The following is a 17,176-nucleotide window of genomic DNA, read 5'->3' on the forward strand; positions in this document are numbered from 1 at the left end:
TTATTGAATCCAGTGGATCTGTGTACAATCATTAGGATATAAGGATAGAACTTTTTTTCTGAAGCATGAGTCCCCACAGAACCTTTAAGGTGTAACGTTATGTTATCAGCAAGTACTTGTGATCTGCATATTCATTATTGATGAATATTCATCCAAGCGCTTCCTCAGATATTTTGAAATTAGAAGCACATTTTCTAAAGCTGATTTTTTTCCAGTCTTAAATCCAAGCAACAGACACTAACCCCCGCAAACTATTCTGTCATCTCTTCCCTCTGAACACACACCCCCGCCCCTTTCTCCTCTCTCAACTCATCTGATTTTGCCGCATTCTTTGAAGACAAAAGTTGTGAACATTTAAAGGTCCTTCAGGTCCCCTGCTGTATGGGTCTTGCCACACTTTCTGCCTCACCTCCTGTCACATCTCAGCAGCTGCCATGTCTCCCTGCTTCTGCTGTCATACACTGATCACCTGCCTTCTGGATCCCATCCCCTCTTTATAGCGGTGTTTTCTTATCTGCTTCACCTCATCTCCTCCATCTTTAATCCCACCTTTTCCTCTGGCTGTTTTTCTTCTGCCTTCAAACCGATAAGGATCACACCTCTCCTCAAAAAACCCACCCTTGACCCTTCTGCTGTCAAAAACATCACCATCTCTCTTCACCCTTTCTTTACCAAAACATTTTAACGTGCTAATATAAATACAAAACAAAACAATTTTAATGTGTTAATATATAAACAAGTCTCTGTCAGTCACTGTGGTCATTCACCTGCACAGCCCCCCTTTTCTCTGTTGTGATCCTTCTTGAATACTGCCCTAAACTGGATCACCTCCTGCTCCTCAAACCGCTTCTACCAGGTCACCTGAAGAGACTCCTTCAGTACTGTTATTTTGGCCCACGATTTCTTATAGCACTGTGAAGTTGACACCCACATTTCCCTCCCCTTTGAGTATTAACGTGTGCCTTGCAGAGATCTTTTCTCAATTAATGAACCAAGTTCAACTTCTCTGGTGCATACCTGCCCTATCTACCAGTTAAACACCCTATGACACCTCAGTAACTGTAATTAGACTCTACACACCTGCACAAGCTGTCATCAACAACCTGAGGTTTTCTGGAAATGTCTCTCTATCATGACCAGAAGAGGAATAAGCTTCCTGCAACCATTAATACTGTAGAGTCATTCACTACCTTCTGGCACCCACTCAGTGTCCATCTGCTCAGACTGTGACACCTTGCCAACCTTACTCATACACAATACAAAAGCCTTTTGATGTCTTCTGTGTCTTGTTGCACTGGCTTCATTCCACCTTAAGGGGGCAGTCTGACTTGCACAGGTGATGGGTCATGGAGAAGATGGGAATTGTTGCTTGTCGAATGAACACGATGAACCTCAGACTGGACTTTTACTTTGTTGTGTTTTTCTCTTCTGTTCATATCTCCCTTTACACATACTGACACATGCAATACACATAGTTAGGAACTATGCCTAGCATAGGTGAGGCCAGGTTAGGTGGCCAGACTGGGCAGTGTCCCATAACAGCTCTACAGCTTGGTTCCTAGAACTAATAAACGTCATGTGCACTCCTGGTGTGGCAAAGTCCCAGCACTACAAACTTAGTTTTCACTGATTATAATAATAATCACTGATTATCCCCTTTCCCCCCACAATCTTTCTCCTTTGAAGCCGTCTGAAGAAAGGGGAAAAAAACACTAAGCAGAGTGCCATGTCTAACTCCCTGAAACTCTCTCTGGGTGATGACTCCAGGTGGTGTGCTCTGGAACTTCCTTGCTCTACCGTAAAAGCTGCAGTGTACTTAAACAGCACTGCTGTGTCTCCAGCTCATGTCTCCATTTACAAAGCTGCAACACGCAGACTTGTTTTAATTGTCATCTGCACTAAATGCAGCTAGCTGGTTATTATAAGATCCCTTAGCACTCTCACATGGTTGAGGAAGCCTGATTAATCTTAGTAGTTTAAAATGCAGACCACGATATTTACATTAAATGACCCTAACCCTAACCCAGGCTTATAGAAAACGGAAGTAATTTGTACTAGCCCGTTAAGTAGTTTTTCCAACTAATTAAAAGAAAAATTAAAAGAAAAATTAAATAATTCCTCTTTATTGTTTCTCTGTGGTACTGCGTCAAAATTATTGCTGTTTGTCCCGCCCCAATCAGCGTAAACAAGCCATCACTGGCTGACGCAAGTTGCCATGTTTTGTTCTCGTCTAACATCTGATCTCTAAACATTCCAATTTCTGCTGTCCCCAGTGCGCTCTCTCTCGGTACCTGTTGCTAAGTAGTTTCACAGTAGTTTCAGAATGTCGCTTTATACTTTACATTACTTCATTACTTAATTTAGCTTTAAAAGCGAAAAAGTTGTAGAATAGTACAAGGCCTTTGTGTTTACCATGCAAGGAGTGTGTATTAGTGACAAAAATGTAATTTGCAGAGGCATTTCAAAACAAACCACACTAGCTCCGACACGACATTCTCCCTGGGCGCTGATGCTCACCATCAGAAGATTCGGGGGTTAACGTCCTGTTATGAGTATAGACATAGAACCATGTTTCAGGCTTTTACAGAGCAAGAGAGAGCTACATCTGCATCGCTACAAGTGGCATGTACTGTATGTTCGCCAAAAAGAAAAGGTCATTTATGGACGCGGAACAAGGTCAAGGAGTGTATGATCGCTTCAGTCGAGGAGGTGGTTGCTGATGAGAAAACCCAAACCAGCATGTTTGATCCATTATCAGACATGGCAGTCATGAGGACAGTGGAGGTCCTTGCACTGGATGTCTTTTAGTCCCTTTTGGACAGACTGAGAAAGGCCAGGAGAACTTGATGCTGCATTGCTGGAAGGTGCTAAGGTGGAGAAGGTGTCTGCAGGTGGCCTAGGATTTGCAGGGGTGGGATTAAAATATTTCAAAAGTGCATCTGAAGACAGAAGAGGAGTATATGTGACCATTGGGTGTTACATTATATTAATAAAAAAGCTGCTGATGGTGAAACCCAGCTCATAACAGCATCTAAGCCACATTATAGCCTATAACATTCTAAACACCAACAGCAACAGTAATTACACCTAGCATTCATGCACAAAACATGTATTCAATGAGCACTTCTCTCACATGATGCATGCTGTTTGCTATATATATAAGGCTAATCAATAATGAAAATGCAAAGGCTTACAACTATTAATTACAAAAAGGGATGGAAAATGAAAAGCATTTTAATTGACTATTACAAGCAGGGCTAACGTTGGCTAACTAGACCAAGATGTTAATAAAAATGTATGCCTGGTTTCTTGAGGCAGACAGGGGATGGTTTGTGCAGCACACTTAAAAGAAAAAGTGTATTTCTCAAAATTATGCTGTAGGTTATTCCCCAAACACCTGAATAGTCTTTCCAACTTTCCCTAATGAATTTAAGGTGGGAGTAACTGACGGTAAGTCAAGTTATTTATTAAATTAGCAAACGTTACTATCATCCAAACTAAGCTACACTCTGCTCCAACGGTAGCCTAACTACTATCCAAGAGATAAACTATTCATTCATCACATTACCTCTGCCTGCCCGCTTCCCATTTTTCCTCCTCTTCTTTTTTTTCTTCCTTGGGCACAAAGCAAGGACTATAAAGACATGGTTTGATGAGTTCAGTGTGGAAGAACTTGACTGGCCCGCACAGAGCCCTGACCTCAACCCCATCAAGCCTTTGGGATGAACTGGAACAGAGATTGTGAGCCAGGCCTTCTCATCCAACATCAGTGCCTGACCTCATAAATGCTCTCCAGAATGAATGGGCACAAATTCCCACAGAAACACTCCAAAATCTTGTGGAAAGCCTTCCAAGAAGAGTGGAAGTTGTTATAGCTGCAAAAGGGGGACCAAATCCATATTAAAGTATATATATTTGAATACAATGTCATTACAATGTAATGGTCAGGCATCCGAATACTTTTGTCCATATAGTGTATATACATACATACACACACACACACACACACACACACACACACACACACACACACATATATATATATATATATATATATATATATATATATATATTTGAATTAGGCTACTGATGTTCATCGTATCATGTTTCACGGTCAGTGTCACTCACTAGTTCAGATAACTTGCCTATTGATCAGGTTATTGCACGGGTTTACACGGAGAGTGTGGCAGAACACAGAATAGCATGTCTCTAATACAGAAGGTGACACCACCCCTTCAGTCTGGACTATGAGTGCTTCAGGACACAGTTTTTTTCTATCTTTGCAATCTAATCATCCAATATGTATGTGTATGTATGTACATACATATACATATATGTCTGTGATCCTGAGTTTGTCTTACTTCTAATATTTGTGATATATATGTGCACAAGTAAATGTGCAGGTGTACTCACACACTTACACAGACAGTGACACCTTTTGGTTTAACACCTAAGCTGCAGTTGTTTGGATCTGCAAAGCATCCATTGCACAGCAATTGTTCAAAGTACTTGTTGCAATGTTCCAAGTGCTTTGAATTGGTGAAGGCCAAGCATTTGAAAGCTTTGTTGTTTTTATTGACCCCTTCTGCAATAAAAAAAATAATAAAGAAGAACTCTGAAACTAACTTAAATCTTATTTTTTTGAGTGCAAACTACTTCATTATTTTTCGTTGGATACTTCTGAGGTCTGTGCACCAATTGAATCAACTTGAAACTTTTGTTCTTTTGAGGTCAGCAGTTGTTCCAACAGCCTTAGATGATGTGTCACAGATTCTTTAATGAAAGTTTGCTTCATTTTTTGACATCAGTCAATTTAACAGCTAAGCCTATTTTCAAGTGTTTCTGTCAAATTACCACATGTACAAAGAAAATTGTTCTTTTTTATATGAGGACTTTGGCATTTTTCTGTCCTGAAAGCATTTTGCTGATATATTATTATTAATATGTTATATTCTGACACTTTTGGATGTGACACAGAGTTTGAAAGACCGTATCAAAAAAAAGAAAAATTCAGCAACATTGCCTAAAAATAGTGCTTGTTTATTTTGTGTTTGTCCTAAGTATGTAGTGTACCATGGCTTCCTTTTGTTATTAATTATTAGTCATTGTAATGGCAAACTTACTTTTGCAAGTGTTTTAATGACATGAAGGGATTGCCCACTTTAAATAACAGGATATTTATAAAATATTCCATAAGTCCATCACAGCTACGCGGGAATGAGCTTGGTATACATTGGACCAATTGTCTCCGCCGGTAACATGTTACTGTTGTCCCCCTGAATCTCCCGCGCATGATAAGTCAAATTATAAAAGCAACTTTTGAACATGTTTCCATTAACAGCTGACTGTGAATCAGACACAGAATGACACAGAACTGGGGGGTGGATGAGCTAATGATAGATCGGCCATGTAGAGCTGCGAATAGCTGGAGAGACAAAAGTCCAGATTCTGTCATTTTTATTTTTATAGGTAACGTTTATGTATTGTTCTACAATTCCGATGTTTAGAAAACGAAAATATGTTGATATTACGTAAACGGACCCAAAAACATTTTCCCATGAAGCAACGCGAAGTATCTGAGGGTCTGTCCCAAAGTCCTGATCTTGGATCAGCTCACGTAACCTGAATCAGCGTCCAAACAACTATGTAAAAAGCAGGAGCTGATTCAGAGTCAGTCGTTCACGGTAGATTCTTGTTAGCCTCTTACCGTTGGCGTGTGACTATAAATATCAGAGCTTCCTGTGATCAGCCTCATTTCGTTGTTGTTCGCCGAGGGTGATGAAGTTGTCGTAAGTAGTTCTCGATTTCCTACGTGTTGCAGTATGCTCATAGACATGTAACTAGACTGAAATGAGCACGTTTTACACGCTAGCAAAACTGCCAGCGCGGTTAGCAACGTTGCTAGTTTTTACTGTCTAGATGCAGAACGTTTTTATACTGCAAGTTCGCAGCGGGGCCAGAATTGCTGCAGCTGCCACGTGGGGCACGTGTGGTAGGCCTAGGCTTGCCTTTTCTCCTCTGAGTTAGGATATAATTTGATAGTGATGTTAGCTAGCTAGTTAGTGTTTTTTCGAAAAGGTAGTTAGTAACCATTTACTATAAAGTTAACTGGCTAGTTAACGTTAATGTTTATTTTCTTAATGTAAATGTTGTAAGATTGCTAGTTAGCAATGTTAATGTTGGTTGACTCTCTGACTTGCTAGGTAGCTAACGTTAGTTTAAATCCAACATGACGGTGTATGAATTAATGCAGCTAGATGTCTTGTTAATGAAGCTCATCTAGTAAGTCTCTCCGCAGCATGCTTGGATATTAATCATGGTCGTAGCAAAGGACATGTAGTACGCTTCGGCGGAATTGCAGCCCCTCTAGCTCGCACGTCTGAAAAAGAAAACGATTGTAGGTATCTTATGCATACGCAGATTAGTGTGTTTGCCCAGTTCTGACTGCAGCACCACGGATATTGTTGATGGATTGCAGGACAATTGGTTGACATGGCTAGCACGGTGGTATTCAAGTCGTCAAAATCCATTCCGTCTTAAACTTTGTTCTGGCTTAGTTTGGTGGAATTTTAAATTTTTGTACTGGACAGAAGTGACTTGATGATCCGAGCCTGAAGGTCTGAATGAATTTTCACTAACTTAAGCCTTTAATCATTTAAGGTGCGGGTTCAGGGAGCAGATTAGACCAACGAAGGGTAAGTTGAAAGGTCCAGCTTTTTAATATTGTATTTGCATGTATATTTGTGTTGAGCCTATGATGAGTAAAGAATAAGAGTAGTGGACAGAAGGGATTTCTGAGCAATTTGATTCTGAGGCTTATGCTTATGGTACATTCTACACATTTTTAATGTACTAGATTAAAAACCTAACTTGTCGTCCTTTCTGCAGGTCTTAAATTACTGAGAATGAAGCATCCACGATGCCAAAGGTAATTGTTTTCCTTTCTCATGACTATCACCTGAGGGGACACAGTTGCTTTCCTGCTCTTGGTGAAGCTGTGCAATTGTTCATCCTGAGCTTTCCAACCCATGATGGCCTTATGGCTACCATAAGGGTAGCCCACAGAACCCCCTTAGGAAAAGGTGCACCCTTCTGGCTTTGTATGCAACAGTGAATAGATACATTCTTTAAAGTGTGCCACAATAGTGCATGATTTGCTACTGAACCAAACAGGATGATGAAATTGCAACCGCCATTTGCAAGAAACCGGAGGCAAAGGACTCCTGAACAAACTGAACTGCATGTAACTTCATGAACTTAGTCTAAGTCTTCTCCGTTTTAGATGGAAAACTGCTGTGTACGTCGTACGTGCTCAGGTAAACTTGCTGCTTACCTCTTAAATGGATCTAATCAAGGATTGAAGCAGTCTTTGACTTTCATATTGTTTTTCTGTACTGTTTATGATGATTATTCTAAAACAATGGGAATCTCTCTGAAAAAGGATGAGGGAAACTTTTTTTAACTGAAGTGGTACATGATGTGAATGTTACAAGTGAATATTGGGTGTGATGTTAGTAATTTACTGTATTTCTTTCATAGCATATGGCAGCTACAGGAATACATCTTGGAGTGGAGCAGTCCATCATGGTAAGTTTCCTCCTTGGTCATGTTGGTAGTAGAAGAATTCCAGAGGGTCTGTTTACACAGTTCAACAGAAAATGCATGAATAAATGGCATTCTCACTTCTAGCTGTGTCCTGTATATGTATTTCCCAGCTTTCGGTTGTGGTGATGCAGTGGCTAACCAGTGTCTCTTTTGCAGAGTTGATTGAAACTGCCAGTTCCTGCAGCTTTATGTGCTACCAAGCAGGTAAAGTACTAGTTTTATGTGCTAAAGCTGTTTGATGGGCAGGGATACTATGATGACTGCATAGTTCAGCGGATATTCCATGAAGAACAAACATTGTCTTTCGCTCCTAGCTGACGTATCCTCACAGCAGCAAACATCTGCTCTCTGTGCCACTGCAGTGTCTTACAGCCTTTTTCCTTTGCAGAGATCACGTTCCCACCTGTACTGCAGTTTTTGCTAGACAAGGTACTTTTTTTTTTTTTTCCCCGTGTGCTTAAAATATCAATTAATGACAATACAATGATGACTGCATAGTTCAGCAGAGAACACATGAAGAACAAACAGCATTGTCTTTCGCTCCTAGCTGATGTATTGTTCAAAATCAAATTCCTGTGTTGAAGCCAAATGAAAAGAATCTTACTGTTTGCACTTTCTTTGCAGGTGTTTTGATTAGAGCCACTGGAATCAAGGTAAGCATTTAACTGTTCTTTTGGAGAGGAATTTTGTCTTCTGTTTTGGGCATGTGTCTGTTTCTTATGCCTTTTATAATTCCATGTGGAACACCAAATTCTTAGCTAAAATGACTCCTCTGACCAGAGTGATGAACACTTCCACTGACCTCCCCATGGAGTCTGGATATTAGCTCTAACTGACCTGGTCAGGGCTGAGGCCCTGTAGCAGTGGTTACTGAGTTACTGTTATGCTGATTTTTTTTTTTTTTTTTTTTTTTTTTCTTCCCAACTACCTTTTGCAGGTATATGTACCTTCTGATAAAAGTCCCTTAAAGTGGTGTAGGATAAAGAGCCTCCTCTCACAGGTAAGTTTCTTTAAGTATTTTTAACTGCACTGGAACCAGTCAGCTGGGGTTAATGATGCTTCAAATGTCTGACCTGAAAAAAAAAAATGTGGAAATATCTGAACTGAAGAACCCATTAAAGCTGGAAATCATATTTCAGTTTGTTAGTTTCTTACAGTAATTGATGAAAAACTTTTTTTCTCTAGATGACCAGGAGGAATCTTGGAGAGCTGCAGATTCAGCACGGTAAGTATTACTGTAGGAACATGGTGACTTTCTACACAACTTGGACAAATGAAATTAACTCCATTTACACAAGCACACATCTTTGGTCAGTGTCTTTTCCAGAGAAGTCTTGCATAAAACCGTAGCATTGATTTGAAACCTCGGGCTTTGGCTGTTCAGTTTCAGCCCAAAAATAGGATGAATTGTCATTGAGATTCCATGCCCATTCTTGGCACAGATCTCCTGATTATTACTTTAACAGTATTTTCATCTTTTCAGGTGAAGTATGCGGAGGTCAGACACAGATGAGTCCCAGATGAAGAGCCTTTACAGAAAATTCAGTTGTGGCTGTTCAAACATGTCACTCGTGTGGTTTTGAACTTGATTTGAAATTTCAGTTGCCTTTTGCAGTGTGCACATTCCGTTTTAAATCTCCTTGTTACACTGTATCTCTGGATGCTTTCATCATGCATTCCTGCAAACTTATTCCTCTTACTTGTTGCACTACCTAATAAAACTAATATTTTATGGTGGATTCAGATGTCATTCTTACAATGCTAAAGAATTTTATTTCAGTACAAGTGAAATTGGAAACAAGTTATTGGAAAATTATTCATGAGCTGCTATTGTGGTTACCCAGCACAGTTCCTTTTAAAGGAGATTTTTGCATGTTAAGTCCCTTTTTTTTAAATGTGATTCTAAAATCCTGCAGCTTCTCAGTCTATTACATTTAAAATCTCTTGCAGAGGGACCATGTTTGTCATTGCTCCGGGTAGGTTCATTGTGACCTCAACTGTCATGCACTTTTGTAAGTTGCTTTGGATAAAAGTGTCTGCTAAATAAATGTAAATGTCATCCATATATTCAAGTCACTTTTGTCACGTGTTTAAAAAAAAAAAAACACACAATCATAGAAAATGAGAGCTTCTGTGTCAGTATTGTTTCACTTGCCATCAAGGTCTAACAAACCAGATGATTACCATGTTTCAAATATGTCAAAACATCTGAGGAAAAACTATCAACTGACATTGTTACAAATCTCTTTTGGAGCATGTGAAAATGTTACATGTATGTTTAAAATATTGTTTACCCAAGTATGGCAAAAGGCAAGCCCACAGATGACCCTGCTGCATTCTGGGTACTGCAGATCTACAAGTTGGTTTACTGCCCATCAGGCTTGCTGGGTGACTATCAGGTTTGTCTCCACCGTGTCTTGGCTAGCAGCCTGGCAAGTAGCCTAGTGTAATGCCATTTGAACATAAATCCAACTAATACAGAAAACCAAGGTTGCCAGGTCTCTCATTTGTTCCAAACCTCAAGAGACTTCCTGGTAAAATAAAGGTTGATAAGTATAACAGTACAGTATTTCATTTAAATTCTATATTGGGGGGGGGGGGGGGGGGGGGAAGCAAGCAGACTCAATGAAAAGCTGAGCAGACTAATGCAAACATATCTATGTAGTATACATGCTCATAGTCCCACTTGTCCACAACAGCATTGTCACCTAAATAAAGTTTAAATCACTGCCTGTTTTGTCTTTTAAGGGCAGTGTGGTCTCCCACACTGGAGTAAGTAGAGCTGTGATTTGACAACAGATTTCTGCATTCACACTGTTGCTTGGTACTGATTTTTAATATGACTGCCAAACGCACAGCAATATAACAATGCCATGTATTTGTTATAAATTATGTATATATATATGCATTTATAAACCCTTACAAACTTAATGCCGCAATTTGCACAGCTACACCCTCATGACATGGCAAGAGCAGCGAGGATGACAGAGGGTAGAAGAGAGAAGTACTTTTCAAAATTAAATACAGTAACATTACTGTAATAGCTCTATCTAGCTTCAGTATGTTTAATTGGACAATGCGCTAAGCCCTTTGTTGAAATCTGTTCTTTTCTGTCAAAAATATGTGGTTAATATTCTTAAGTCTCCAAACACACTATTCCCGGAACCGTTACTGATTATACTTATTGCTTTCTGGGTTTCCAAAACTCGCCAACAATGAATGTACTTCAACCAACATTCAGACATCTTTATACAAGTGAGTCATAGAGGATATGACGTTAGAACTAGGAAGCGTCGTGAGGAGCTCCCTCAGTAAATGCGGGTTTACAGTGGTTGCGTCTGTGAGCAAGTAGATTAGTTTGAATGGATCGAGGTGTGAGGTGGTCGTAGATGCAATCAAATTGCCGATCATTCTTAAATTTTCCGTGAAATTTCCCCTAATCCTCCAATGATTCTTTTTCGTGTCTTGCCCGTTATTTGGGCTGTTACTGCGAAGGCAGATTTTTTCCAGTTCGATAGTATTTCAAACGTATCAACATATTATTTCAATTATATTTATTGTAATATCTGGGAGGGTGAGTGTCAACCGAACCAGGATGATGCGACCCAACAAGGTAAGGAGGACCATCCTTAAATAACTAGGCTGATGTAAACAGAGCTGGAGCTAATTATTCCCTGCGTGCAGCCTCTTACTGTTGATTTTTTCTGTTCATCGCTTCATTCTCTTCTCTTCACATTGCAGATTTATGACCTTACTGCAGTATAAAGCCAAAATGTAATCAATATCATAGAGTGTATATCTGTAAGACTGTGTGACATCCCACAAAAATTCCGTCGTGATGCTGCTGCTACGATTGTCATAGAAGCACGGTATGATTCGGTAAATGTTCAGTAGCGAGATGTGCTATCTATATTGACTCCAGTATTTTAAAAGGCTGTTAAATTTGGCAGCGTTCATACCGACTTTACAAATAGCTGATAATAGGAGCAGTCTGAGCAGATTTTGTGGAAAGCTTGAAATCTGCGATAAATCAGAGGGACACGTTCACATCTTCAGAGGTAATTACAATAGAACATGTGTCAGTGTGGTGAGGCGTCTGGGGCGCCATCACAAAAAGTAGTCTGAAGTTTACCTATTTGCTGGTGTTTCTCAGTTAGGGAAATGACCTAACAAGGCAGCAGTTCTGTAGAGAAGCAACTGACCTAAACGTTTTAAATGGCTTACTCTGAATTTGAATTTCAGTTATTCACGTTCACATTTAGATTGTTTATGTTAATTTATGCATGGGAGGTTTGCGTCGACATCAATTCAGCATCTGTTCTGGGTTATATAATATTGTAATGGCATTGTGACTGCATTATTTTTGAAAGTAAGGTGCCAGCATAAGCAGTGCTGTGAGTGTGTGTACAGACCTATCTCATGCTGTACTCTTTTCAGTACCTTCAGGGGATTTCTGGTCAGTGTTCCCGCAGGACTACATGCGCACTTTAACAGAGTGGTATTGCAGTCTGGGCCAGTGCTGTGACACAGGAGACTGTCGGATTACAAATAATATCACAGGTAGAGTTTACTTTACCAGTTTACTTTACTTTGAATTAACCTGTTTGAATAATTCACCTGTTTGAGCTCAGTTATTTGCAACTGACTTTAAATGTATGCATTTGTTTCTCCAATCCTCTATTCATTTTGAGTAGAGATGTAACTAGCATTTACTGATGAGTGCCACTGACAATATCATTGATAGGTTGCACTTCAGCCAGCATTGGTGCAGTGAATGACCTGCCATTTTACTTGGCGGAAAAGTGACACTGGTTGACCAGTTCTCACTGTCACCCATTGTGTTCTGTGCTCTGTGCTCCTATATGCAGGACTGGCGAGGGATCTGGAGTTAAAACTTCATGGGCAGCACCTGGCTCAGTCAGTTGTCCTGAAAGCTGTACAGGGCTTCCTCAGCAACCCTGAGCCCAACAAGCCCCTGACCCTCTCCTTCCACGGCTGGTCCGGAACTGGCAAGAACTTTGTGGCCCGGCTTGTTGCGGACAACCTGTACCGCGACGGAGTGAAGAGCGAGTGTGTGCGCCTGTTCATTGCCCCCTTTCACTTCCCGCACGCCAAGCTGGTGGACGTGTACAAGGTGAGCCCAGCTGGCACCTTTCCCTTGCACACTCACGCGGGCACAAGTCATTATTCTGTAGTTTTTTTTTTTTTTTTGTTGGAAAGTAAATGTAGAGGTAAACATCCAAAAGGTTCAGGTGGGGGCCGTGAGGGTTCATGAATGTCAAATTGACGCACTCATTGCATAACCTCTAAATTGCAAAATGGTACTGGCGCTCTGATTAGATTGCACAACTTAAAAAAAACTAGACCAGCAAAGTTTTATTGCACTGCTGTGTTAGTAAAGCAAATACAATGTATAAAAAACCTGACAAAGATTAACTCTTGGGTAGAAATGAAAAAAGTTTTCCTGATCCGGTGCCATTTTATAGAAGGTGTAGAATATGTATGGTGCGAGGTCCCATCCTGTGTGTGTGTGTATGTGTGTGTGTGAGAATAAGGATGGATAAATGTCGGTATGTATGGGGGCTGCTGTCCTGTGCAGGGACAACTGAAGGAGGCGATCCGGGACACGGTGCTGCGCTGCCAGCAGGCGCTCTTCATCTTTGATGAGGCGGAGAAGCTGCACCCCGGCCTTATAGACGCAGTCAAGCCCTACATGGACCACTACGATAACGTGGACGGGGTCAGTTACAGGAGGGCCATCTTCCTCTTCCTCAGGTTGGTGATGGCCAGTGTGCAGGTGGACTTGCAGACTGGATATAGTAATACAGTACTAATTTTACAATGCTCCATAATACGATACTAGGACGAGGTCATCGCTTGGCTGGGTACTATCTTAGCTGATGGTGCAATAAAAGAAAAGTTGGCGTTAAACTGCTTTTTGCTGATCCCATACAAATACCATATTCAAGTCTAGTTTATTTTGTTTTAGTTACACTGGCTATTACTAGAAGCTACATTGTTAAAATTTTTTTTCTTTTTTTCCCAAATCTCTTTATTGGCTTTACGTACAATACAATGATACATTATATTTTGCAGTATGTATAGAGGCTGAACACGATTTTTTGAGATTTTTTACACTATACTACTTTTATACTACTGTGCCCAGATTTTTGCTTGTTTCAAATTTGTATATACAGTTTGACTTTGAGTGGCTTCTTTCCTTAGAAGGTGGCAGTCTAGATGTGGTTAATCCACAGAAAGATTTGATTTAAAACAGTGTTTGATAATCTTTTAGGATGTAGAATTTATTTGTGAAATGTCAAGTACTGGGATGCAACTATTTTTTTGCATTAAGTATTGATGCAATACCTGTAAATATATTGCATCATGGAATGTATATATATATATATATATATATATATAGAGAGAGAGAGAGAGAGAGAGTTGTAACATTTAAGTAAGTCCTCTTAAAGTTTTATCTCTTGAAGGGCAGCGTCTTATAACTAGCCCATGAAGATGAATGGTTTGAGCTTACTGGGTCCCAAAAAATGTTACATATTTTTTGGGTAGTAAAGTTCAGTTTATTTGATATGGAACTGGACACCAAATACTGGTACTGCAGGCCTTAATTTATTGTTGGTTTCAAAATGGTGCAGGCCAGCCAAATATTTTGTTGCATCCCACTGAGAGAGCATCATTAGAATGAGTGGAATGTACACATTATGTGTGTAAGCAGCACAGACACATTCTTAGAATATGTTTATCTATTGAGCACTATTAACAGAATGCAACACCAATCAGTCATGATTAGGAAAGTAAACTAACAGAAAAAATCACATGTATTAACTAGGGAAAATGCGAAATAGTTTATTCACATTGTCATTGTCCTCAGCATATAGAAAATCATAACACTGTAGCTGCAGGTAGTTGCAATTTTTCATTCATATTAATGAGTATGTTTTTGTTGCTTAATGAAGAAAGGGCCAGCAAGAAGCTCACGGTGAGCTGCATTTGTCCCTCAGGCAGCTAGCTGAATAGCCCTGGTGTAGTTGTGTACTAACTGTGCATGGTTGTCCTTTTTTGCAGTAATATTGGTGGGACGGCCATCAACGATGTGACATTGGACTTCTGGCACTCGGGACAGAACCGAGAGGACATCGGAATGGAAGACTTGGAGCACAGGCTGCGTTCTGAAGCTGTTGAGTCACAAGGTACTGCACTTAGTCATACCGACAACACTAGCGCCTCTGCCTACACAATAATAATCACAATTTACATGATGATCCCACACTCCCCCAGTTATGATTAAATATGCTTTTATTCTGATAGCCCTTGAGGTTTAATAAGTAAAACTGAGGTTTTACTTATTATAGCTTGTTTTTAGCTGTCTTCCTCCACTATTTTATATATTTACATATAATATTACAGTCTGTCCCATGCTAAATTTGTTGTACCCAATCTATATTTTCCTTAGTCTCAAAGCGTGTTACACTTGCCTTATGCTGATTGTTTCTGCTTCTCAGGAGGCTTCGCTCAGAGTGAGTTGATGTCGGGTCACCTGATCGACTTCTTTGTACCCTTTTTGCCGCTTGAGTACCGGCACGTGAAGCTCTGCGCCCACGACGCCTACGCAGCCCGCGGTCTGCATCCCAGTGAGGCGATACTGGATGAAGTGGCCAAGGCCATGCTCTATGTGCCCAAGGAGGAGAAGCTCTTCTCTGCCCAGGGCTGCAAATCCATTCCCCAGAGAGTCAACTTCTTCCTGCCCTAAGGGGCGGGGTGCAAACCAGCGTCACCATATGAACGCTCCCCCAGACAGAGATGAAGGAACATTAACAAAGTGAAGGAAGAGGTCGTGGTCAGCTGACTTCTCTTGTACACTACATGCCCACAGGGCATGGATTTTTCCACCCCTCACCCCGTGCTGCTTAAGACTGGTTCATGGGGAGACTGGTTTGTCTTTGAGGTGACATTCACCAACAAACAAATGGACATTGCACTGTTACCACCATTGGGGGATATGTGTGCGTTTTTATAGTTTTTTTGAAGTTTATTTCACCCTATGTCCATTCCATTCACAAGTTTAGTATCAATGTGCATTTTAGTGATTTGATGGTCCTGTTCAGGTAAATTCCCAATTTACATGTAGGACTTTGAATGGTGTCTGTGATGGCTTTTTATTATTCCAGAATAATATTCTTGTGTTATCTTGAATCTACTATGAGTAACACTGCTGTTGTTAATTGTTGTTTTTAACACATTGTTTTCACCCTAATTACAAAATGTTCACATAAATACTGATGTATATACATATACATGTGTACACATGTACACATATACATACTGATATCACTAGCAGCTGACAGTGAAGTTGAGTTTAGGTCATGAATACTCTGAGTGTGTTACTGTGTGTAAGCAGTGTATGGAATGAACATCACATAGGTCAATAAAGGGTGAATGGAAACATTTTTTATCAAATATCCAGCTGTAAGTACTAATCATTTTCCCTAGACACAACACAGCTGTTTCCCTTTTCTATCACTGCATTCAAAGGCACTATTCAATATCTGAACAAAGGAAAAATCTGTCATTTATTTGTGCAGAAACCATATCACAGTATATGATTTCTCCCTTTTCAGAACATTCTTCATGTGGGCAGCAAATACAGTCCAAGAGCAATAACCTCTGCACATGTACAGTGTTTATTTCCTAATTTTCTAATGTACATAGTTATGTTTTTAAAAAAGCTGGGGTCTGGGGAAATTGTCAGTAGATGTTTATTTGATTAAAATTGTTACATGCATCCTCCTCAAATGCAGTGAATGGTAGAAGGCTATTCATTAAAGGAATGGTTTAATATTTGAAGGACAGACATCTGGGCTTTAAGGAGATAAGTGAGCGTGTTTTCTTGCAAAGCCTTTTGTATCATATGTTTAATTTATTCTTCATTGTTGTCAGAGGATGTAGAATATATAAGATGGTGGTCACTGATTTTTAAAAGTGGCCCAGGTTTTTTGTATTTGTTAAGTTGTTGACTAAGGTTTTAAAGTAATTTTATTGTGAAGTCATTTTTAATAATGTGCATGTTTTTAGATGTTTTTAGAACAATACTGTGGTATGTTTTAGTTGAGATATTGAGGTATTTTCAGTTTGATAAAGTTAAAAATGTTGGTCATGACATGGCTAATTATTGGCTTTTCCATCTCTGAGAATCTGTCATGGAATCAGACCTAACCAGGTATATTTGGTGAATTTTCTAGCTGTACAAATTTCCTAGCTGATACTGGGTCCACTCATGAATTGATATAATCTTAGTTGAAGACAGACAGCCATAAAATATGATAGATTGAAGGAAGGACTTGAACTGACTGGATGTATGCCAAAACATTGGCTCAGCAAATGTTGAATGAATTAGTACTTTAATCTTTTTGTGTTACTCTTTCTTTTTGATATGTATGCTCTGGCTGGTGTGACTATATTGCTTTGGTGTAGTTGTATCTGTTTTCAGTACTCCCAACTCAAACCGAAATTGATGTAATTGACAGTTTTCACAGCCTTCAACTAAAAATGT

General features: G+C 39.8%; 1 protein-coding gene, 1 long non-coding RNA gene and 5 other non-coding genes across 7 annotated transcripts; all 7 read left to right on the plus strand.

Moving 5' to 3' along the window:
- The first annotated feature begins 6,653 nt into the window (after positions 1-6,653).
- Positions 6,654-9,583, plus strand: LOC118773682. The gene is made up of 10 exons (XR_005004740.1): positions 6,654-6,695; positions 6,889-6,928; positions 7,283-7,316; positions 7,540-7,587; positions 7,762-7,809; positions 7,994-8,034; positions 8,230-8,258; positions 8,543-8,605; positions 8,791-8,830; positions 9,089-9,583. It is a non-coding gene; the product is annotated as an uncharacterized LOC118773682 (long non-coding RNA).
- Positions 6,750-6,817, plus strand: LOC118773872. Its single transcript, XR_005004782.1, has one exon. It is a non-coding gene; the product is annotated as a small nucleolar RNA SNORD75 (small nucleolar RNA).
- On the plus strand, positions 7,393-7,473 carry LOC118773859. The gene has a single exon (XR_005004770.1). It is a non-coding gene; the product is annotated as a small nucleolar RNA SNORD79 (small nucleolar RNA).
- On the plus strand, positions 7,850-7,932 carry LOC118773864. The gene has a single exon (XR_005004775.1). It is a non-coding gene; the product is annotated as a small nucleolar RNA snR60/Z15/Z230/Z193/J17 (small nucleolar RNA).
- On the plus strand, positions 8,081-8,164 carry LOC118773863. Its single transcript, XR_005004774.1, has one exon. It is a non-coding gene; the product is annotated as a small nucleolar RNA snR60/Z15/Z230/Z193/J17 (small nucleolar RNA).
- On the plus strand, positions 8,653-8,716 carry LOC118773871. The gene has a single exon (XR_005004781.1). It is a non-coding gene; the product is annotated as a small nucleolar RNA SNORD78 (small nucleolar RNA).
- Positions 9,584-10,887: 1,304 nt separating the features above from the next.
- On the plus strand, positions 10,888-16,564 carry tor3a (torsin family 3, member A). Its single transcript, XM_036522024.1, has 6 exons — positions 10,888-11,218; positions 12,043-12,165; positions 12,474-12,739; positions 13,205-13,380; positions 14,692-14,816; positions 15,129-16,564. The coding sequence occupies exons 1-6, from the start codon at positions 11,053-11,055 to the stop codon at positions 15,374-15,376; spliced, it is 1,104 nt and encodes a 367-aa protein (XP_036377917.1). The 5' UTR covers positions 10,888-11,052; the 3' UTR covers positions 15,377-16,564.
- Positions 16,565-17,176: the final 612 nt, after the last annotated feature.

The sequence above is a fragment of the Megalops cyprinoides genome, chromosome 2 (genome assembly GCF_013368585.1).
Source record: "Megalops cyprinoides isolate fMegCyp1 chromosome 2, fMegCyp1.pri, whole genome shotgun sequence".
In the NCBI taxonomy this organism is placed as follows: Eukaryota; Metazoa; Chordata; class Actinopteri; order Elopiformes; family Megalopidae; genus Megalops; species Megalops cyprinoides.